Raw genomic sequence first — 22,456 nt, 5'->3', positions numbered from 1 at the left:
AGATATGGGACCAGGGTCTGTGGGGAACAGGTAAAGGGTGAAGGAGTCCTTGAGGGCGGAGGTGAGAAGATTTGCCCTGGCAGCACACGGGGCAGGCATTGACGAAAGTGGCAACGTCTTCTCTTATGGTAGGCCACCAGAACTTACGCTGGATGAACTCCAAGGTGCGACCTACGCCCGGATGACAGGTGAGGCGAGAGGAGTGCCCCCACAGAAGGACCTGAGTCCTCACTGCCTTGGGGACAAACAACCGATTGGCAGGACCTCCTTTAGGGTCCGGTTCGCTAGCTTGAGCACGTCTCACGGTATCCTCAACTTGCCACGAGATCGGAGCCACAATCTTAGCAGCAGGAAGGACAGGCATGTCCGTGTCATCTCGAATGGCAGGAGCGTAGACTCGGGACAGGGCATCCGGTTTGAGATTCTTCGACCCGGGCCGATAGGTGAGGATAAACTGGAATCGATTGAAGAAAAGAGACCATCTAGCTTGTCTAGAGTTCAATCGCTTCGCCTGCTGGATATACTCCAGATTCTTGTGGTCCGTAAGCACTTGAAACGGGTGAGAAGCCCCCTCGAGCCAGTGTCTCCATTCCTTCAATGCCATCTTAACCGCTAGGAGTTCACGATCCCCACATCGTAGTTCCTCTCAGTCGGGGTAAGCCGGTGTGAGAAGAAAGCGCACGGATGAAGCTTCTTGTCTTCACCCCTCTGAGACAGGACAGCTCCAACACCAACCTCTGATGCGTCTACCTCCACCACAAATGGTTCATCCGTAGTCGGTAGTATCAGGATGGGAGCAGAGAGGATGCGCTGCTTGAGTCCTTGGAAGGCCGTCTCAGCTTCTCTTCCCCAAGAAAACCTTGCATTGCCACCTTTGGTTAAAGCTGAGAGAGGAGCTGCCACCAAACTGAAGTTCTTGATGAACTTGCGGTAAAAGTTTGTGAAGCCCAGGAAACGCTGAACATCCTTAACGGATTTGGGGGTGGGCCAATCCGCTACCGCCCCTACCTTCCTAGGGTCCATTTGGATTCGACCGGGTTCCACTACAAATCCCAGGAATTGTACTCGGGATGAATGGAATTCACATTTTTCCGGCTTAACGTACAGATGGCTGTCCAGGAGGCGTTTGAGTACTTGTCTGACATGCTTAGTGTGTTCTTGAAGGGAGCTCGAAAAGATGAGGATGTCATCCAAGTAAACGAACACAAATATGTTAAGCATATCCCTAAGCACATCGTTTATGAGCGCTTGGAACACCGCTGGGGCGTTGGTCAGGCCGAAGGGCATCACCAAGTATTCATAGTGACCAGTAGGCGTGTTGAAAGCGGTCTTCCACTCGTCACCAGGTCTGATCCGCACAAGATGGTATGCGTTCCGCAGGTCAAGCTTAGTGAAAACAACTGCTTCCTGGAGCAGCTCGAAGGCTGTGGCCATAAGGGGTAGCGGGTAACGGTTACGGACGGTTATGTCATTGAGTCCCCGGTAGTCGATGCAAGGACGTAACCCACCGTCTTTCTTGGCCACAAAGAAAAACCCTGCTCCCGCCGGGAGGTGGATGGACGCATGAGGCCTGCTTCCAGAGAGTCCTTGATGTAGGTATCCATAGCAGCTCGTTCGGGTGGAGATAGGGAAAAGATCCGACCCCTGGGGGCAAGTGCCCGGAAACAGGTCGATGGGGCAATCGTAAGATCTATGGGGTGGTAGCATGGTGGCCCTCTGTTTGCTAAACACCAGTTTGAGGTCATGGTAACACTCGGGAACTCGGGTCAGGTCGATGGATTCTAAAGACTCGGGAGTAGAACTCGGGAATTCTGGAAAATACAAGTAGCTTGGCACGTAGGACCCCACTGCTTGATAGTGCCCACAGACCAGTCGATGTGAGGGTTATGGCTGTGAAGCCAGGGGTATCCAAGGACGAGAGGGAACTCGGAACAGGAGATCAAATGAAAGTTCATCAATTCCTGGTGTTGTGAAACTGAAAGTCTCAAGGAGGTAGTGACATGAGTGACAAGTCCAGATCCCAAAGGGCTTCCATCCAATGTAGTAACCCTCATGGGGTCACTTAGAGGTTCAGAGGGAACGCCATTCTCCTTCGCCCAGACACCATCCATGAAGTTACCTGCGGCTCCAGAGTCTACCAAGGCTTGAAGGTGAAGCTTGTGGTTGTCCCAGGAGAGGGTGACTGGAATGAGCAGACGGGAGTTGGACGGATGGGAGGAGGTTATGTTTCCCGTTACAGTTCCCCCGGTCTGTACGGGACAGAGCGTTTCCCTGGAGCCCGGGACACGTGGAACGGAAATGGCCCGGTTTGCCGCAATATAGACAGCGTCGCTCCTCATCCGGCGGTCTCTCTCAGCCTGGGAGATGCGTCCAATCTGCATGGGTTCCGGTGGAGCCAGTGATGATAAAGGTGGGGACTCGGAGCTGGGACTGATAGGGGCTAGAGGTCTACGGTTGAGTTCTCTCTCTCTCAGACGCTGGTCAATGCGTGAGGCCAACTTGATCAGGGACTCGAGATTGTCCGGTGGTTCCCGAGTGGCCAATTCATCTTGGATAGTGTCGGAAAGGCCTTTCAGAAAGCACACCGTGAGCGCCTCGTTGTTCCAGCCACTCGCTGCTGCTACCGTGCGGAACTGGATGGCATAGTCCGTCACGCTGCGCCAACCTTGATGGAGAGTCAGGAGCTGTTTGGCTGAATCAGAACCACTGCTTGGGCCTTGAAACACTCGTTTGAATTCCTCAGCAAAGGCAGAGTAGCTGGCACAGCAAGAACTATGGGCATCCCACACAGCAGTAGCCCAGGCCAGGGCTTTTTCCGACAGCAGGGTGATGATATATGCGATCTTAGACCGGTCGGTGGGAAACGACGAGGGTTGCAGCTCAAAGGAGAGAGAACATTGAGTGAGAAAGCCTTTACAAGCACTTGGATCACCTGAGAACCGTTGGGGAGGTGGAAGACGAGGTTCAGCCAGGGGTTAACTGCCATGGGTACGTGAACTTGAGGTACTGGGACGGGAACTGTTGCCGGGGTAAGTCGATCAGACATTTGCTTAATGGAAGTCAGCATCTCCGACAGAAGATGAGAATGTCTTGCCATTAAGGCCTCTTGCTGAACCAGGGCGGCTTCGTGGCGTTGGACAGTCTCCTGGTGGTGGGACAGCGTGGCAAAAAGTTCCTGGGAACTGGCTGCCTCTGGGTTCATTTTTGGCTCTGTGTTTCTGTCAGGACCCGGTTTCGAACCTGGGTCTCCGGAGTGAGAAACAGTCACTTAACCAACTGAGCCACGAATAGACAGCAGAACCCAGAAGATGAGGCAGACACAGCAGTACTTAAGACGGTGTATTTAATGAAGAAAAAATCCTAAAAATAAAAAATGGCAAATCCAAAAGGTGGAAGGAAAAACACAAAAAGATCTAAAAAGAAACTCACCAAAACTAAACTAAAACAAAAAACAGAATACCACAAGAACGTTACCCGGAATCGACAAGAGCACACAGAACACTAGGGCAGGGTGCTAACATACAAACACAGAGCACAGAACTGAGGGAAACAAAGGGTTTAAATACAATCAGGGGAAACGAGACACAGGTGCAAACAATAATGAGGGTCAAGGGAAAAACACAGGGACAAAAAGCACAATGGGGACATCTACTGACAAACAACTGGAACAACCCTGGCCAAATCCTGACAAGTGAGTTCCATTGTATTATCTCAGTGAGTTCCATTGTATTATTTCAGTGAGTTCCATTGTATTATCTCAGTGATTTCCATTGTATTATCTCAGTGCTGATTAGTTCCATTGTATTATCTCAGTGAGTTCCATGTTATTATCTCAGTGAGTTCCATTGTATTATCTCAGTGAGTTCCATTGTATTATCTCAGTGAGTTCCATTGTATTATGTCAGTGAGTTCCATTGTATTATCTCAGTGAGTTCCATTGTATTATCTCAGTGAGTTCCATTGTATTATCTCAGTGAGTTCCATTGTATTATCTCAGTGAGTTCCATTGTATTATCTCAGTGAGTTCCATTTTATTATCTCAGTGAGTTCCATTGTATTATCTCAGTGAGTTCCATTGTATTATCTCAGTGAGTTCCATTGTATTATCTCAGTGAGTTCCATTGTATTATCTCAGTGAGTTCCATTTTATTATCTCAGTGAGTTCCATTGTATTATCTCAGTGAGTTCCATTGTATAGAAGGTGAATTCACCAATTTGTAAGTCGCTCTGGATAAGAGCGTCTGCTAAATGACTTAAATGTAAAATGTAATTATCTCAGTGAGTTCCATTGTATTATCTCAGTGAGTTCCATTGTATTATCTCAGTGAGTTCCATTGTATTATCTCAGTGAGTTCCATTGTATTATCTCAGTGAGTTCCATTGTATTATCTCAGTGAGTTCCATTTTATTATCTCAGTGAGTTCCATTGTATTATCTCAGTGAGTTCCATGTTATTATCTCAGTGAGTTCCATTGTATTATCTCAGTGAGTTCCATTGTATTATCTCAGTGAGTTCCATTTTATTATCTCAGTGAGTTCCATTTTATTATCTCAGTGAGTTCCATTGTATTATCTCAGTGAGTTCCATTGTATTATCTCAGTGCTGATGAGTTCCATTGTATTATCTCAGTGAGTTCCATTGTATTATCTCAGTGAGTTCCATTGTATTATCTCAGTGAGTTCCATTTTATTATCTCAGTGAGTTCCATTTTATTATCTCAGTGAGTTCCATTGTATTATCTCAGTGAGTTCCATTGTATTATCTCAGTGAGTTCCATTGTATTATCTCAGTGAGTTCCATTGTATTATCTCAGTGAGTTCCATTGTATTATCTCAGTGAGTTCCATTGTATTATCTCAGTGAGTTCCATTGTATTATCTCAGTGAGTTCCATTTTATTATCTCAGTGCTGATGAGTTCCATTGTATTATCTCAGTGAGTTCCATTGTATTATCTCAGTGAGTTCCATTGTATTATCTCAGTGAGTTCCATTGTATTATCTCAGTGAGTTCCATTGTATTATCTCAGTGAGTTCCATGGTATTATCTCAGTGAGTTCCATGGTATTATCTCAGTGAGTTCCATTGTATTATCTCAGTGAGTTCCATTATATTATTTCAGTGCTGATGAGTTCCATTGTATTATCTCAGTGAGTTCCATTGTATTATCTCAGTGAGTTCCATTGTATTATCTCAGTGCTGATTAGTTCCATTATATTATCTCAGTGAGTTCCATTGTATTATCTCAGTGAGTTCCATTGTATTATCTCAGTGCTGATTAGTTCCATTATATTATCTCAGTGAGTTCCATTGTATTATCTCAGTGAGTTCCATTGTATTATCTCAGTGAGTTCCATTTCATTATCTCAGTGAGTTCCATTGTATTATCTCAGTGAGTTCCATTGTATTATCTCAGTGAGTTCCATTTTATTATCTCAGTGAGTTCCATTGTATTATCTCAGTGAGTTCCATGTTATTATCTCAGTGAGTTCCATTGTATTATCTCAGTGAGTTCCATTGTATTATCTCAGTGAGTTCCATTGTATTATCTCAGTGAGTTCCATTGTATTATCTCAGTGCTGATTAGTTCCATTATATTATCTCAGTGAGTTCCATTGTATTATCTCAGTGAGTTCCATTGTATTATCTCAGTGAGTTCCATTGTATTATCTCAGTGCTGATTAGTTCCATTATATTATCTCAGTGAGTTCCATTGTATTATCTCAGTGAGTTCCATTGTATTGTCTCAGTGAGTTCCATTTCATTATCTCAGTGAGTTCCATTGTATTATCTCAGTGAGTTCCATGTTATTATCTCAGTGAGTTCCATTGTATTATCTCAGTGAGTTCCATTGTATTATCTCAGTGAGTTCCATGTTATTATCTCAGTGAGTTCCATTTTATTATCTCAGTGAGTTCCATTGTATTATCTCAGTGAGTTCCATGTTATTATCTCAGTGAGTTCCATTGTATTATCTCAGTGAGTTCCATTGTATTATCTCAGTGAGTTCCATTTCATTATCTCAGTGAGTTCCATGTTATTATCTCAGTGAGTTCCATTGTATTATCTCAGTGAGTTCCATTGTATTATCTCAGTGAGTTCCATTGTATTATCTCAGCGAGTTCCATTTTATTATCTCAGTGAGTTCCATTGTATTATCTCAGTGAGTTCCATGTTATTATCTCAGTGAGTTCCATTGTATTATCTCAGTGAGTTCCATTGTATTATCTCAGTGAGTTCCATTTCATTATCTCAGTGAGTTCCATGTTATTATCTCAGTGAGTTCCATTGTATTATCTCAGTGAGTTCCATTTTATTATCTCAGTGAGTTCCATTGTATTATCTCAGTGAGTTCCATGTTATTATCTCAGTGAGTTCCATTGTATTATCTCAGTGAGTTCCATTGTATTATCTCAGTGAGTTCCATTGTATTATCTCAGTGAGTTCCATTGTATTATCTCAGTGAGTTTCATTGTATTATCTCAGTGAGTTCCATTATATTATCTCAGTGCTGATGAGTTCCATTGTATTATCTCAGTGAGTTCCATTGTATTATCTCAGTGAGTTCCATTGTATTATCTCAGTGAGTTCCATTGTATTATCTCAGTGAGTTCCATTGTATTATCTCAGTGAGTTCCATTGTATTATCTCAGTGAGTTCCATTGTATTATCTCAGTGAGTTCCATTGTATTATCTCAGTGAGTTCCATTGTATTATCTCAGTGAGTTCCATTGTATTATCTCAGTGAGTTCCATTGTATTATCTCAGTGAGTTCTATTGTATTATCTCAGTGAGTTCCATTTTATTATCTCAGTGAGTTCCATTGTATTATCTCAGTGCTGATGAGTTCCATTATATTATCTCAGTATCAAAGTATCCTGTACAATCTAAAGCCATTGATTGACTGATTGACCAAACCATTTATTCTCCTCCCTCTCATCCCCACCTCTCTCTTCCACATCTCCCCCTCATCCCCTTCTCTCTCTCCCCCTCATCCCCCTCATCTCCCTCTCTCATTCCTACTTCTCCCCTCATCCCCTTCTCTCTCTCCCCCTCATCCCCCTCATCTCCCTCTCTCTCTCCTACTTCTCCCCCTCATCCCCCTCTCTCTCCTACTTCTCTTCATCATCCCCTTCTCTCTCTCCTACTTCTCCCCTCATCCCCCTCTCTCTCCCCCTCATCCCCCTCTCTCTCTCCTACTTATCCCCCTTATCTCCCTCTCTCTCTCCTACTTCTCTCCCTCATCCCCTTCTCTCTCTCCTACATCTCCCCTCATCCCCTTCTCTCTCTCCCCCTCATCCCCCTCATCTCCCTCTCTCTCTCCTACGTCTCCCCCTCATCCCCCTCTCTCTCTCCTACTTCTCTCCCTCATCCCCTTCTCTCTCTCCTACTTCTCCCCCTCATCCCCCTCTCTCTCACCTACTTCTCTCCCTCATCCCCTTCTCTCTCTCCTACTTCTCTCCCTCATCCCCCTCATCTCCCTCTCTCTCTTCTACTTCTCCCCCTCATCCCCCTCTCTCTCTCCTACTTCTCTCCCTCATCCCCTTCTCTCTCTCCTACTTCTCCCCCTCATCCCCCTCTCTCTCGCCTACCTCTCTCCCTCATCCCCTTCTCTCTCTCCTACTTCTCCCCTCATCCCCTTTTCTCTCTCCCCTCACCCCCCTCATCTCCCTCTCTCTCTCCTACTTCTCCCCCCCATCCCCCTCTCTCTCTCCTACTTCTCTCCATCATCCCCTTCTCTCTCTCCTACTTCTCCCCCTCATCCCCCTCTCTCTCTCCTACTTTTCTCCCTCATCCCCTTCTCTCTCTCCTACTTCTCCCCCTCATCCCCCTCTCTCTCTCCTACTTTTCTCCCTCATCCCCTTCTCTCTCTCCTACTTCTCCCCCTTATCCCCCTCTCTCTCTCCTACTTCTCTCCCTCATCCCCCTCTCTCTCTCCTACTTCTCTCCCTCATCCCCTTCTCTCTCTCCTACATCTCCCCTCATCCCCCTCTCTCTCTCCCACATCTCCCCTCATCCCCCTCTCTCTCTCCCACATCTCCCCCTATCTCTCTCCTACTTATCCCCCTCATCCCCCTCTCTCCTACTTCTCCCCTCATCCCCCTCTCTCTCTCCCACATCTCCCCTCATCCCCCTCTCTCTCTCCCACATCTCCCCTCATCCCCCTCTCTCTCTCCCACATCTCCCCTATCTCTCTCCTACTTATCCCCCTCATCCCCCTCTCTCCTACTTCTCCCCTCATCCCCCTCTCTCTCTCCCACATCTCCCCTCATCCCCCTCTCTCTCTCCCACATCTCCCCCTATCTCTCTCCTACTTCTCCCCCTCATCCCCCTCTCTCTCTCCTACTTCTCCCCCTCATCCCCCTCTCTCTCCTCCAGGACCATGCAGATATAGAGTGGAAGTTTGCCCGGACCAAGTTATGGATGAGTTATTTTGATGAGGGTGGTACTCTGCCCCCTCCCTTCAACATCGTTCCCAGTCCTAAATCAGTGTGGTACCTCTGTCTATGGGTACACCATCGACTCTGTAGGAGAGGAGCGCCCCCTGCTGACAACACAGACAAACACCACGACCTACGAAAGTTCCCGGTAAGAAGAAACAAACACAAACACATAAATGCATGCATGCATGCAACACACACACACACACACACACACACACACACACACACACACACACACACACACACACACTGTTCTGAAACGTAGCCATACACTGGTAGCCGTACACTGGGAGCCATACACTGGTAGCCATACACTGGGTAGCCGTACACTGGTAGCCGTACACTGGTAGACGTACTCTGGTAGCCATACACTGGGTGGCCGTACACTGGTAGCCGTACACTGGTAGCCGTACACTGGTAGCCATACACTGGGTGGCCGTACACTGGTAGCCGTACACTGGTAGACGTACTCTGGTAGCCATACACTGGGTGGCCGTACACTGGTAGCTGTACACTGGTAGATGTACTCTGGTAGCCGTACACTGGTAGCAGTACACTGGTAGCCATACACTGGTAGACGTACTCTGGTAGCCATACACTGGTAGACGTTCACTGATAGCCATACACTGGTAGATGTACACTGGTAGACGTACACTGGTAGCAGTACACTGGTAGCCATACACTGGTAGACGTACTCTGGTAGCCATACACTGGTAGACGTTCACTGATAGACGTACACTGGTAGACGTACACTGGTAGACGTACACTGGTAGACGTACTCTGGTAGACGTACACTGATAGACGTACACTGGTAGCAGTACACTGGTAGACGTACACTGGTAGCAGTACACTGGTAGACGTACTCTGGTAGCAGTACACTGGTGGACGTACACTGGTAGCAGTACACTGGTAGACGTACTCTGGTAGCAGTACACTGGTAGACGTACACTGGTAGCAGTACACTGGTAGACGTACTCTGGTAGCAGTACACTGGTAGCAGTACACTGGTAGCAGTACTCTGGTAGCAGTACACTGGTAGCCGTACACTGGTAGCAGTACTCTGGTAGCAGTACACTGGTAGCCATACACTGGTAGCCGTACACTGGTAACGCAAGATGTACTCATTAAAACAGCACACACTGTAACTCTCGATTCAGAACCATGGACAGGCTACAGACAGTCAACTTAACTATCGATTCAGAACCATGGACAGACTACAGACAGTCAGCTTAACTATCGATTCAGAACCATGGACAGGCTACAGACAGTCAGCTTAACTATCGATTCAGAACCATGGACAGTCTACAGACAGTCAACTTAACTATCGATTCAGAACCATGGACAGTCTACAGACAGTCAACTTAACTATCGATTCAGAACCATGGACAGTCTACAGACAGTCAACTTAACTATCGATTCAGAACCATGGACAGTCTACAGACAGTCAACTTAACTATCGATTCAGAACCATGGACAGTCTACAGACAGTCAACTTAACTATTGATTCAGAACCATGGACAGTCTACAGACAGTCAACTTAACTATCGATTCAGAACCATGGACAGTCTACAGACAGTCAACTTAACTATCGATTCAGAACCATGGACAGTCTACAGACAGTCAACTTAACTATTGATTCAGAACCATGGACAGTCTACAGACAGTCAACTTAACTATCGATTCAGAACCATGGACAGAAGGCTACAGCCAGTCAACGCGATGAAAGGATAAAGTTGGATGCTCTGTCAATTTCAGCACCATCAGAGAGACAGCCTGGACAACAGGAGCAACACGCCACGGCTAACCTCAGAGCACAACCAATCCGCTACAATGGTCATTGAGCACAACCAATCGGCTACATTGGTCATTGAGCACAACCAATCGGCTACATTGGTCATTGTCAGTATACCCATCAAATAACACAGAGCTGTATATCTATCAATAGCAATTCAACCCTCAAAAGCAAGTAGCCTAATGAAGGTCAGGGCGTGATCGTATCCCCCCCCAAAGGTGCGGACTCCCGGCCGCACACCTAAGCCTATATGGGAGGGTGTGTGTGGGCATGACTCCGAGGTGGCGGTTCTGGCTCGGGACGTAGACCCCACTCCACGTCTGACTCGTCACACTTACTTAATGTCTCTGGAGCGGGAAGCCTCACCGCCGACCACAGCCTAGCCTAGACCCTGGACTAGAGGACGCCACTGGACTGATGGTCGAGTCTGGAGTGAGTAGTGCCTCTGGACTGGAGGGAGACTCTGGCGGATCCGGACTGGAGGGAGACTCTGGCGGATCCGGACTGGAGGGAGACTCTGAAGGATCCGGACTGGAGGGAGACTCTGGCGGATCCGGACTGGAGGGAGACTCTGGCGGATCCGGACTGTAGGGAGACTCTGGCGGATCCGGAGTCTGGTTCATTCTTGGGAGCAATTTCCAAACGCCTGAAGGTACCACGTTCATATGTACAAACAATAGTACGCAAGTATAAAAACCATGGGACCACGCAGCCGTCATACCGCTCAGGAAGGAGACGTGTTCTGTCTCCTAGAGATTACAGTACTGTGGTGTGAAAAATTCAAATCAATCCTAGAACAACAGCAAAGGACCTTGTGAAGATGCTGGAGGAAACAGGTACAAAAGTATCTATATCCACAGTAAAATGAGTCCTATTTCGACAACCTGAAAGGCCACTCAGCAAGGAAGAAGACACTGCTCTGAAACCGCCATAAAAAAGCCAGACTACGGTTTGCAACTGCACATGGGGACAAAGATCGTACTTTTTGGAGAAATGTCCTCTGGTTTGTTGAAACTAAAATAGAACTGTTTAGCCATAATGACCATTTTTATGTTTGGAGGAAAAAGGGGGAGGCTTGCAAGCCGAAGAACACCATCCCAACCGTGAAGCACGGGGGAGGCAGCATCATGTTGTTTGGGGTGCTTTGCTGCAGGAGGGACTGGTGCACTTCACAAAATAGATGGTATCATGAGGTAGGAAAATAATGTGGATATATTGAAGCAACATCTCAAGACATCAGTCAGGAAGTTAAGGCTTGGTTGCAAATGGGTCTTCCAAATGGACAATGACCCCAAGCATACTTCCAAAGTTGTGGCAAAATGGCTTAAGGACAACAGAGTCAAGGTATTGGAGTGACCATCACAAAGCCCTGACCTCAATCCTATCAAACATTTGTGGGCAGAACTGAAAAAGTGTGTGCGAGCACCAGCTCTGTCAGGAAGAATGGGGCCTACAAACCTGACTCAGTTACACCAGCTCTGTCAGGAGGAATGGGGCCTACAAACCTGACTCAGTTACACCTGCTCTGTCAGGAGGAATGGGGCCTACAAACCTGACTCAGTTACACCAGCTCTGTCAGGAGGAATGGGGCCTACAAACCTGACTCAGTTACACCAGCTCTGTCAGGAGGAATGAGGCCTACAAATCTGACTCAGTTACACCAGCTTTGTCAGGAGGAATGAGGCCTACAAACCTGACTCAGTTACACCAGCTCTGTCAGGAGGAAGGAGGCCTACAAACCTGACTCAGTTACACCAGCTCTGTCAGGAGGAATGGGGCCTACAAACCTGACTCAGTTACACCAGCTCTGTCAGGAGGCCTACAAACCTGACTCAGTTACACCAGCTCTGTCAGGAGGAATGGGGCCTACAAACCTGACTCAGTTACACCAGCTCTGTCAGGAGGCCTACAAACCTGACTCAGTTACACCAGCTCTGTCAGGAGGAATGGGGCCTACAAACCTGACTCAGTTACACCAGCTCTGTCAGGAGGAATGGGGCCTACAAACCTGACTCAGTTACACCTGCTCTGTCAGGAGGAATGGGGCCTACAAACCTGACTCAGTTACACCAGCTCTGTCAGGAGGAATGAGGCCTACAAACCTGACTCAGTTACACCTGCTCTGTCAGGAGGAATGAGGCCTACAAACCTGACTCAGTTACACCAGCTCTGTCAGCAGGAATGGGGCCTACAAACCTGACTCAGTTACACCAGCTCTGTCAGGAGGAATGGGGCCTACAAACCTGACTCAGTTTCACCAGCTCTGTCAGGAGGAATGGGGCCTACAAACCTGACTCAGTTACACCAGCTCTGTCAGGAGGAATGGGGCCTACAAACCTGACTCAGTTACACCTGCTCTGTCAGGAGGAATGGGGCCTACAAACCTGACTCAGTTACACCAGCTCTGTCAGGAGGAATGGGGCCTACAAACCTGACTCAGTTACACCTGCTCTGTCAGGAGGAATGGGGCCTACAAACCTGACTCAGTTACACCAGCTCTGTCAGGAGGAATGGGGCCTACAAACCTGACTCAGTTACACCAGCTCTGTCAGGAGGCCTACAAACCTGACTCAGTTACACCAGCTCTGTCAGGAGGAATGGGGCCTACAAACCTGACTCAGTTACACCAGCTCTGTCAGGAGGAATGGGGCCTACAAACCTGACTCAGTTACACCAGCTCTGTCAGGAGGAATGGGGCCTACAAACCTGACTCAGTTACACCAGCTCTGTCAGGAGGCCTACAAACCTGACTCAGTTACACCAGCTCTGTCAGGAGGAATGGGGCCTACTAACCTGACTCAGTTACACCAGCTCTGTCAGGAGGAATGAGGCCTACAAACCTGACTCAGTTACACCAGCTCTGTCAGGAGGAATGGGGCCTACAAACCTGACTCAGTTACACCTGCTCTGTCAGGAGGAATGGGGCCTACAAACCTGACTCAGTTACACCAGCTCTGTCAGGAGGAATGGGGCCTACAAACCTGACTCAGTTACACCAGCTCTGTCAGGAGGAATGGGGCCTACAAACCTGACTCAGTTACACCAGCTCTGTCAGGAGGAATGGGGCCTACAAACCTGACTCAGTTACACCAGCTCTGTCAGGAGGAATGGGGCCTACAAACCTGACTCAGTTACACCAGCTCTGTCAGGAGGAATAGGGCCTACAAACCTGACTCAGTTACACCAGCTCTGTCAGGAGGAATGGGGCCTACAAACCTGACTCAGTTACACCAGCTCTGTCAGGAGGAATGAGGCCTACAAACCTGACTCAGTTACACCAGCTCTGTCAGGAGGAATGGGGCCTACAAACCTGACTCAGTTACACCAGCTCTGTCAGGAGGAATGGGGCCTACAAACCTGACTCAGTTACACCAGCTCTGTCAGGAGGAATGGGGCCTACAAACCTGACTCAGTTACACCTGCTCTGTCAGGAGGAATGGGGCCTACAAACCTGACTCAGTTACACCAGCTCTGTCAGGAGGAATGGGGCCTACAAACCTGACTCAGTTACACCAGCTCTGTCAGGAGGAATGGGGCCTACAAACCTGACTCAGTTACACCTGCTCTGTCAGGAGGAATGGGGCCTACAAACCTGACTCAGTTACACCTGCTCTGTCAGGAGGAATGGGGCCTACAAACCTGACTCAGTTACACCTGCTCTGTCAGGAGGAATGGGGCCTACAAACCTGACTCAGTTACACCAGCTCTGTCAGGAGGAATGGGGCCTACAAACCTGACTCAGTTACACCAGCTCTGTCAGGAGGAATGGGGCCTACAAACCTGACTCAGTTACACCAGCTCTGTCAGGAGGAATGGGGCCTACAAACCTGACTCAGTTACACCAGCTCTGTCAGGAGGAATGGGGCCTACAAACCTGACTCAGTTACACCAGCTCTGTCAGGAGGAATGGGGCCTACAAACCTGACTCAGTTACACCAGCTCTGTCAGGAGGAATGGGGCCTACAAACCTGACTCAGTTACACCAGCTCTGTCAGGAGGAATGGGGCCTACAAACCTGACTCAGTTACACCAGCTCTGTCAGGAGGAATGGGGCCTACAAACCTGACTCAGTTACACCAGCTCTGTCAGGAGGAATGGGGCCTACAAACCTGACTCAGTTACACCAGCTCTGTCAGGAGGAATGGGTCCTACAAACCTGACTCATTTACACCTGCTCTGTCAGGAGGAATGGGGCCTACAAACCTGACTCAGTTACACCTGCTCTGTCAGGAGGAATGGGGCCTACAAACCTGACTCAGTTACACCAGCTCTGTCAGGAGGAATGGGGCCTACAAACCTGACTCAGTTACACCAGCTCTGTCAGGAGGAATGGGGCCTACAAACCTGACTCAGTTACACCAGCTCTGTCAGGAGGAATGGGGCCTACAAACCTGACTCAGTTACACCAGCTCTGTCAGGAGGAATGGGGCCTACAAACCTGACTCAGTTACACCAGCTCTGTCAGGAGGAATGGGGCCTACAAACCTGACTCAGTTACACCAGCTCTGTCAGGAGGAATGGGGCCTACAAACCTGACTCAGTTACACCAGCTCTGTCAGGAGGAATGGGGCCTACAAACCTGACTCAGTTACACCTGCTCTGTCAGGAGGAATGGGGCCTACAAACCTGACTCAGTTACACCAGCTCTGTCAGGAGGAATGGGGCCTACAAACCTGACTCAGTTACACCAGCTCTGTCAGGAGGAATGGGGCCTACAAACCTGACTCAGTTACACCTGCTCTGTCAGGAGGAATGGGGCCTACAAACCTGACTCAGTTACACCTGCTCTGTCAGGAGGAATGGGGCCTACAAACCTGACTCAGTTACACCTGCTCTGTCAGGAGGAATGGGGCCTACAAACCTGACTCAGTTACACCAGCTCTGTCAGGAGGAATGGGGCCTACAAACCTGACTCAGTTACACCAGCTCTGTCAGGAGGAATGGGGCCTACAAACCTGACTCAGTTACACCAGCTCTGTCAGGAGGAATGGGGCCTACAAACCTGACTCAGTTACACCAGCTCTGTCAGGAGGAATGGGGCCTACAAACCTGACTCAGTTACACCAGCTCTGTCAGGAGGAATGGGGCCTACAAACCTGACTCAGTTACACCAGCTCTGTCAGGAGGAATGGGGCCTACAAACCTGACTCAGTTACACCAGCTCTGTCAGGAGGAATGGGGCCTACAAACCTGACTCAGTTACACCAGCTCTGTCAGGAGGAATGGGGCCTACAAACCTGACTCAGTTACACCAGCTCTGTCAGGAGGAATGAGGCCAAAATTCACCCAACTTATTGTGGGAAGCTTATTATCTCTACTAATTATCTCTACTATTATTCTGACATTTCACGTTCTTAAAATAAAGTGGTGATCCTAACTGACCTTTTACTAGGATGAAATGTCAGGAATTGTGAAAAAGTGAGTTTAAATGTATTTGGCTAAGGTGTATGTAAACTTCTGACTTCAACTGTATGTATGCAAATACACATTTCTAAACACAAGAAAACACTTGAGATTTACTTGTTCATAATCTCATGTTGCTCACTCAAATTAAAGCACACATACACACACACACACACACACACACACACACACACACACACACACACACACACACCACCTGGCCTGATTTCCAGTCCTGGGCTGAGTTCCAAACGGACTCTTATTCCCTATATACACTGACCATGGCCCATGGGACTCTGTAGTGCACTACGTAGGGAAGAGGGGTGATTTGGAACACAGACCAAATGTGGGCTGAATTATATAACACCAAGAACCCATCTGATGCTGCTGATATGAGTGGGCGAAGTGTGTGTGTGTGTGTGTGTGTGTGTGTGTGTGTGTGTGTGTGTGTGTGTGTGTGTGTGTGTGTGTGCCTGTGCCTGTGCGTGTGCGTGTGCGTGTGCGTGTGCGTGTGCGTGTGTGTGTGTGTGTGTGTGTGTGTTGGTACATAATGTGCTTTACCAGTATGCCATTTCTCTTCAGGAGCATCATGCAGACAGCCTGATACAGAACCAGCATTATCAGGTATTTCTCTCATTTTTTGTTACAAATGAAATTGTGAACATTCCAAAAGGAAGTCAGACATCTCAAAAGGTGGTCGGAGTTTGGGTCGGACATAACCCCTCCCACTAGACATAACCCCTCCCACTAGACATAACCCCTCCCACTAGACATAGCCCCTCCCACTAGACATAACCCCTCCCACTAGGCATAACCCCTCCCACTAGACATAGCCCCTCCCACTAGACATAACCCCTCCCACTAGGCATAACCCCTCCCACTAGACATAACCCCTCCCACTAGACATAACCCCTCCCACTAGACATAACCCCTCCCACTAGACATAGCCCCTCCCACTAGACATAACCCCTCCCACTAGACATAGCCCCTCCCACTAGACATAACCCCTCCCACTAGGCATAACCCCTCCCACTAGACATAACCCCTCCCACTAGACATAACCCCTCCCACTATACATAACCCCTCCCACTAGACATAGCCCCTCCCACTAGACATAACCCCTCCCACTAGGCATAACCCCTCCCACTAGACATAACCCCTCCCACTAGGCATAATCCCCCCTACTAGACATAACCCCTCCCACTAGACATAACCCCTACCACTAGGCATAATCCCCCCTACTAGACATAACCCCTCCCACTAGACATAACCCCTCCCACTAGACATAACCCCTCCCACTAGACATAGCCCCTCCCACTAGACATAACCCCTCCCACTAGACATAACCCTTCCCACTAGATATAAGCCCTCCCACTAGACATAACCCCTCCCACTAGACATAACCCCTCCCACTAGACATAACCCCTCCCACTAGACATAACCCCTCCCACTAGACATAACCCCTCACACTAGACATAACCCCTCACACTAGACATAACTCCTCCCACTAGACATAACCCCTCACACTAGACATAACCCCTCACACTAGACATAACCCCTCACACTAGACATAACTCTTCCCACTAGACTGCCGACATAACCCCTCACATTGGGGCCACAACAGAGAGACCATGATGATGTTCAGGTTAACAGAAAAAGTGTGTGCTATTTTTTTTTATTGATTATCGATTGTCAAGGATGCACAGAAATGTCCAAATATGTGTGGAGTTTTTAGCTCAGATTGTTTGATCTATAACCTAAGAGAGCTTCATCGGCTGTTCATTTGATTGTGGGGTTTGAATAGCGTGAGAAGAGGGCAATATATTTGGGGTACACAATGGAGGTCAATATATTACAGGGTCGTCTATTCTACCTCTTAAAGGGGCAGAGCCTGAATCACAACATAGGGTCCACAATCTATTCTACCTCTTAAAGGGGCAGAGCCTGAATCACGACATATTGTCCACAATCTATTCTACCTCTTAAAGGGGCAGAGCCTGAATCACAACATAGGGTCCCCAATCTATTCTACCTCTTAAAGGGGCAGAGCCTGAATCACAACATAGGGTCCACAATCTATTCTAGCTCTTAAAGGGGCAGAGCCTGAATCACGACATATTGTCCACAATCTATTCTAGCTCTTAAAGGGGCAGAGCCTGAATCACGACATAGGGTCCACCATCTATTCTAGCTCTTAAAGGGGCAGAGCCTGAATCACAACATAGCGTCCACAATCTATTCTACCTCTTAAAGGGGCAGAGCCTGAATCACATCATAGGGTCCACCATCTATTCTAGCTCTTAAAGGGGCAGAGCCTGAATCACAACATAGCGTCCACAATCTATTCTAGCTCTTAAAGGGGCAGAGCCTGAATCACAACATATTGTCCACAATCTGTCCTACCTCTTAAAGGGGCAGAAGCCTACATTATTTAATTAATCTGTGTACATGTCTCCTATGGATTCATAATTATTTTTTTTAAGTGTCGGACAGGGGTGTCCATGGTAACAGTGTTGTGGTTAACAGGAAGTAATGTCATTGTTAACAGGAAGTGATCCGTAGCCTGGTGAAGAGGTACGTGGCGGCCATGATACGCAGTTCCAAGACAGACGAGGGACTGACCGAGGAGAACTTTAAGGTGTGTGTGGAAGGAGGACGTTTTGCCAATTAGATTGACATCGACCATAGTTCTGTAGACTATATGTAATATCTATCTGTCTCCACCTCACTCCATCCCTCTCTCTCATCCCTCTCTCTCTCATCCCTCTCTCTCATCCCTCTCTCTCTCATCCCTCTCTCTCTCATCCCTCTCTTTCATCCCTCTCTCTCCATCCCTCTCTCTCTCATCCATCTCTCTCTCATCCCTCTCTCTCTCTCTCTCTCTCTCCCCTCTCTTTCCATACCTCTCTTTCCATCCCTCTCTCTACATCCCTCTCTCTCCATCCCTCTCTCTCCATCCCTCTCTCTCCATCCCTCTCTCTCTATCCCTCTCTCTCTATCCCTCTCTCTCCATCCCTCTCTCTCCATCCCTCTCTCTCCATCCCTCTCTCTCCATCCCCCTCTCTCCATCCCCCTCTTTCCATCCCCCTCTCTCCATCCCTCTCTCTCATCCCTCTCTCTCATCCCTCTCTCTCTCATCCCTCTCTCTCATCCCTCTCTCTCTCATCCCTCTCTTTCATCCCTAACTCTCTCATCCCTCTCTCTCTCATCCCTCTCTTTCATCCCTCTCTCTCCATCCCTCTCTCTCTCATCCCCCTCTCTCTCTCTTTCTCCCCTCTCTTTCCATACCTCTCTTTCCATCCCTCTCTCTACATCCCTCTCTCTCCATCCCTCTCTCTCCATCCCCCTCTCTCCATCCCCCTCTCTCCATCCCCCTCTCTCCATCCCCCTCTCTCCATCCCGCTCTCTCCATCCCTCTCTCTCCATCCCTCTCTCTATCCCTCTCTCTCCATCCCTCTCTCCATCCCTCTCTCCATCCCTCTCTCTCCATCCCTCTCTCTCCATCCCTCTCTCTCTATCCCTCTCTCTCTATCCCTCTCTCTCATCCCTCTCTCTCATCCCTCTCTCTCCATCCTCTCTCTCCATCCCCCTCTCTCCATCCCCCTCTTTCCATCCCCCTCTCTCCATCCCTCTCTCTCATCCCTCTCTCTCTCATCCCTCTCTCTCATCCCTCTCTCTCTCATCTCTCTCTTTCATCCCTCTCTCTCATCCCTCTCTCTCATCCCTCTCTTTCATCCCTCTCTCTCCATCCCTCTCTCTCATCCCCCTCTCTCTCTCTCTCTCTCCCCTCTCTTTCCATACCTCTCTTTCCATCCCTCTCTCTACATCCCTCTCTAACCATCCCTCTCTCTCCATCCCCCTCTCCATCCCCCTCTCTCCATCCCCCTCTCTCCATCCCTCTCTCTCCATCCCTCTCTCTCCATCCCTCTCTCTCCATCCCTCTCTCTATCCCTCTCTCTCCATCCCTCTCTCCATCCCTCTCTCTCCATCCCTCTCTCTCCATCCCCCTCTCTCCATCCCCCTCTCTCCATCCCTCTCTCTCCATCCCTCTCTCTATCCCTCTCTCTCCATCCCTCTCTCTCTATCCCTCTCTCTCCATCCCTCTCTCTCCATCCCTCTCTCTCCATCCCTCTCTCTCCATCCCTCTCTCTCCATCCCCCTCTCTCCATCCCTCTCTCTCCATCCCTCTCTCTCCATCCCTCTCTCTATCCCTCTCTCTCCATCCCTCTCTCTCCATCCCTCTCTCTCTATCCCTCTCTCTCCATCCCTCTCTCTCCATCCCTCTCTCTCCATCCCTCTCTCTCCATCCCTCTCTCTCCATCCCCCTCTCTCCATCCCTCTCTCTCCATCCCTCTCTCTATCCCTCTCTCTATCCCTCTCTCTCATCCCTCTCTCTCCATCCCTCTCTCTCTATCCCTCTCTCTCCATCCCTCTCTCTATCCCTCTCTCTCCATCCCTCTCTCTATCCCTCTCTCTCTATCCCTCTCTCTCTATCCCTCTCTCTCCATCCCTCTCTCTCCATCCCTCTCTCTCCATCCCTCTCTCTATCCCTCTCTCTCTATCCCTCTCTCTCCATCCCTCTCTCTCCATCCCTCTCTCTCCATCCCTCTCTCTACATCCCTCTCTCTCCATCCCTCTCTCTATCCCTCTCTCTCCATCCCTCTCTCTATCCCTCTCTCTCCGTCCCTCTCTCTATCCCTCTCTCTCCATCCCTCTCTCTCCATCCCTCTCTCTCCATCCCTCTCTCCATCCCTCCTCTCTATCCCCTCCTTTCCTTTCGTCTCTAGGAGTTGAAGCAGAACATCTCCAGTTTCCGTTATGAGGCTTTAGATCTCCTTGGTAACCGTCGCCCTCCCAGACGCCACTACTCCTCCAGCAGCAACGCCACACTGAGAGACGAGGGAGGAACCAGTGATGAGGGGGGGCCCGACTCTAACTTTGACCCCAATGATCCTTCTCTGGGGTCGCAGGAGGTGGGAGGAGCCAAGAGGTCAATGGGCATGACATTTCTGACTCCGACAGGAAGCATGGAGAAGAAGAAACCTAAATATGGCGTCTCCGCTTTGGTTCGCAGTATTTCAGGAATGGAGGTGGTTTCTGTAATGAAGATGGAGGGAGAGGAGGAGGAAGAGGAAGAGGAGGAGGGATGGGGGGAAGAGGAAGAGGAGGAGGGTAAACCAAAGAGCAACGGGGTGAGGAGAGAAGCCGTCTCTTCCTCTTCTTCTATCTTCCCTTCCTCCTCCTCCTCCTCCTCATCCTTCGCTCGCCGTCTCCAGCAGTTGTCGGTGACGGCGTCCAATAAGACGCCAGACTGCTTTAAACGCCTCGGCTTCCTGTTCTCACGCAAAGCCCCGCTCCTTCCCCTCTCCGTCAGCCAATCCCCTCTCTCCGTCACCATCTCAGACGGCTTGCTCCACCCCCTGAGAGGTCGAGGGTCGTATGACCTCAGTTTAGTTAGTCACTTGAGCCGCAGCGAGACGCAGCTTAACCAGGCGGGATGTACTAAGCCAGTCGGAGCCACTCCTATTTCCTCCAGACGAGCGAATGAGACGGACTCTCTCCTCCCCTTGCCCCTCCCACCTCCCTGCCCCTGCCAATCCCTGCACTGTGCTTCCAATATGGCAGACTCTAAATTCCACCATCTGGACTCCAGCGAGAGCGTCTTCGAGGGAGGAGGAGGTGGCAGGGTTGTTGGAGGGGGTTCGGTGGAGCCGTGTGCTGTCGTCGAGGAATCCTGCAGCATGGAGGACTCTGTTACTACGCAGCTGTAAGAGGACTGTAGTCAGTTGGTTACCTACCGGAAATAAACTAACAACCCCTAGACCCTACTGAACCCCTGACCTAGGAGGTTGTTATGGCCCTGTCCAGAAACAACCCCTAGACCCTACTGAACCCATCAGAACGATCTATCAATCTATTAAACCACATTAAGTTTAAAGAACTTGAATAAATCAATGGTCTGAATGCTAAAATCGTGTTTATTGCGTTGATTGAATGCCAATTGATTGTTTGATTGACTGGATGAGATATGAATTCATATTTTATTTGTTCTACACACAAAACAAGTTTGTAGTCACAGGCCTACGCTGAATCAACAGTTCATCATCACCACAAAAAGAAACATAAAAACAGTCCAACTCTGTAGAACAGTGGTCACCAAACTTTCCTGAGTCAAGATAATTCTCTCTCACGCACACACACGTTTGTGTTACTATCCTTGTGGGGACCAAAACAATTCATTCATTTAAAATCCTAGTTTCCTTATTAAACCTTAACCTTAATTGTAACCCTAAACCTGACCGCTATGTTTTAAAACAGCCTTTCCTTGTGGGGTCCAGCAAAATGTCTCCACCTGACCAAATGGTCTTCTTTTTCTTTTACTGTACTTGTGAGTTCTGGTCCCCACACACACACACACACCACACCACACCACACCACACCACACCACACCACACTACACTACACTACACTACACACCAAACCACACCACACCACACCACACACCACACACACACACACACACCACACACCACACACCACACAAACACCACACACCACACACCACACACCACACACACACACACACCACACACACACACACACACACACACACACACACACACACACACACACACACACCACACACACCACACACACCACAGACACACTACACACACAACACACAACACACACCACACACACAACACACACCACACACCACACACACACACACACACCACACACCACACACCACACACCACACACACCACACGCACACACACACACACACACACACACACACACACACACACCACACACA

General features: G+C 48.8%; 1 protein-coding gene across 1 annotated transcript in view; it reads left to right on the top strand.

Moving 5' to 3' along the window:
* Positions 1–21,584, top strand: part of LOC135516493 (short transient receptor potential channel 5-like) — a 112,939-nt gene extending 91,355 nt beyond the window's left edge. The window contains exons 15-18 of the mRNA XM_064940836.1: positions 8,377–8,586; positions 16,219–16,260; positions 18,185–18,274; positions 20,424–21,584. Of these exons, the coding sequence (XP_064796908.1) occupies positions 8,377–8,586; positions 16,219–16,260; positions 18,185–18,274; positions 20,424–21,407 (1,326 nt within the window). The 3' untranslated portion in view covers positions 21,408–21,584. The remainder of the gene's footprint in view (positions 1–8,376; positions 8,587–16,218; positions 16,261–18,184; positions 18,275–20,423) is intronic.
* Positions 21,585–22,456: the final 872 nt, after the last annotated feature.

The sequence above is a fragment of the Oncorhynchus masou genome, chromosome 27, assembly GCF_036934945.1.
Source record: "Oncorhynchus masou masou isolate Uvic2021 chromosome 27, UVic_Omas_1.1, whole genome shotgun sequence".
Taxonomy (NCBI): domain Eukaryota; kingdom Metazoa; phylum Chordata; class Actinopteri; order Salmoniformes; family Salmonidae; genus Oncorhynchus; species Oncorhynchus masou.
This window is presented reverse-complemented; position numbering and strand designations above follow the sequence as displayed.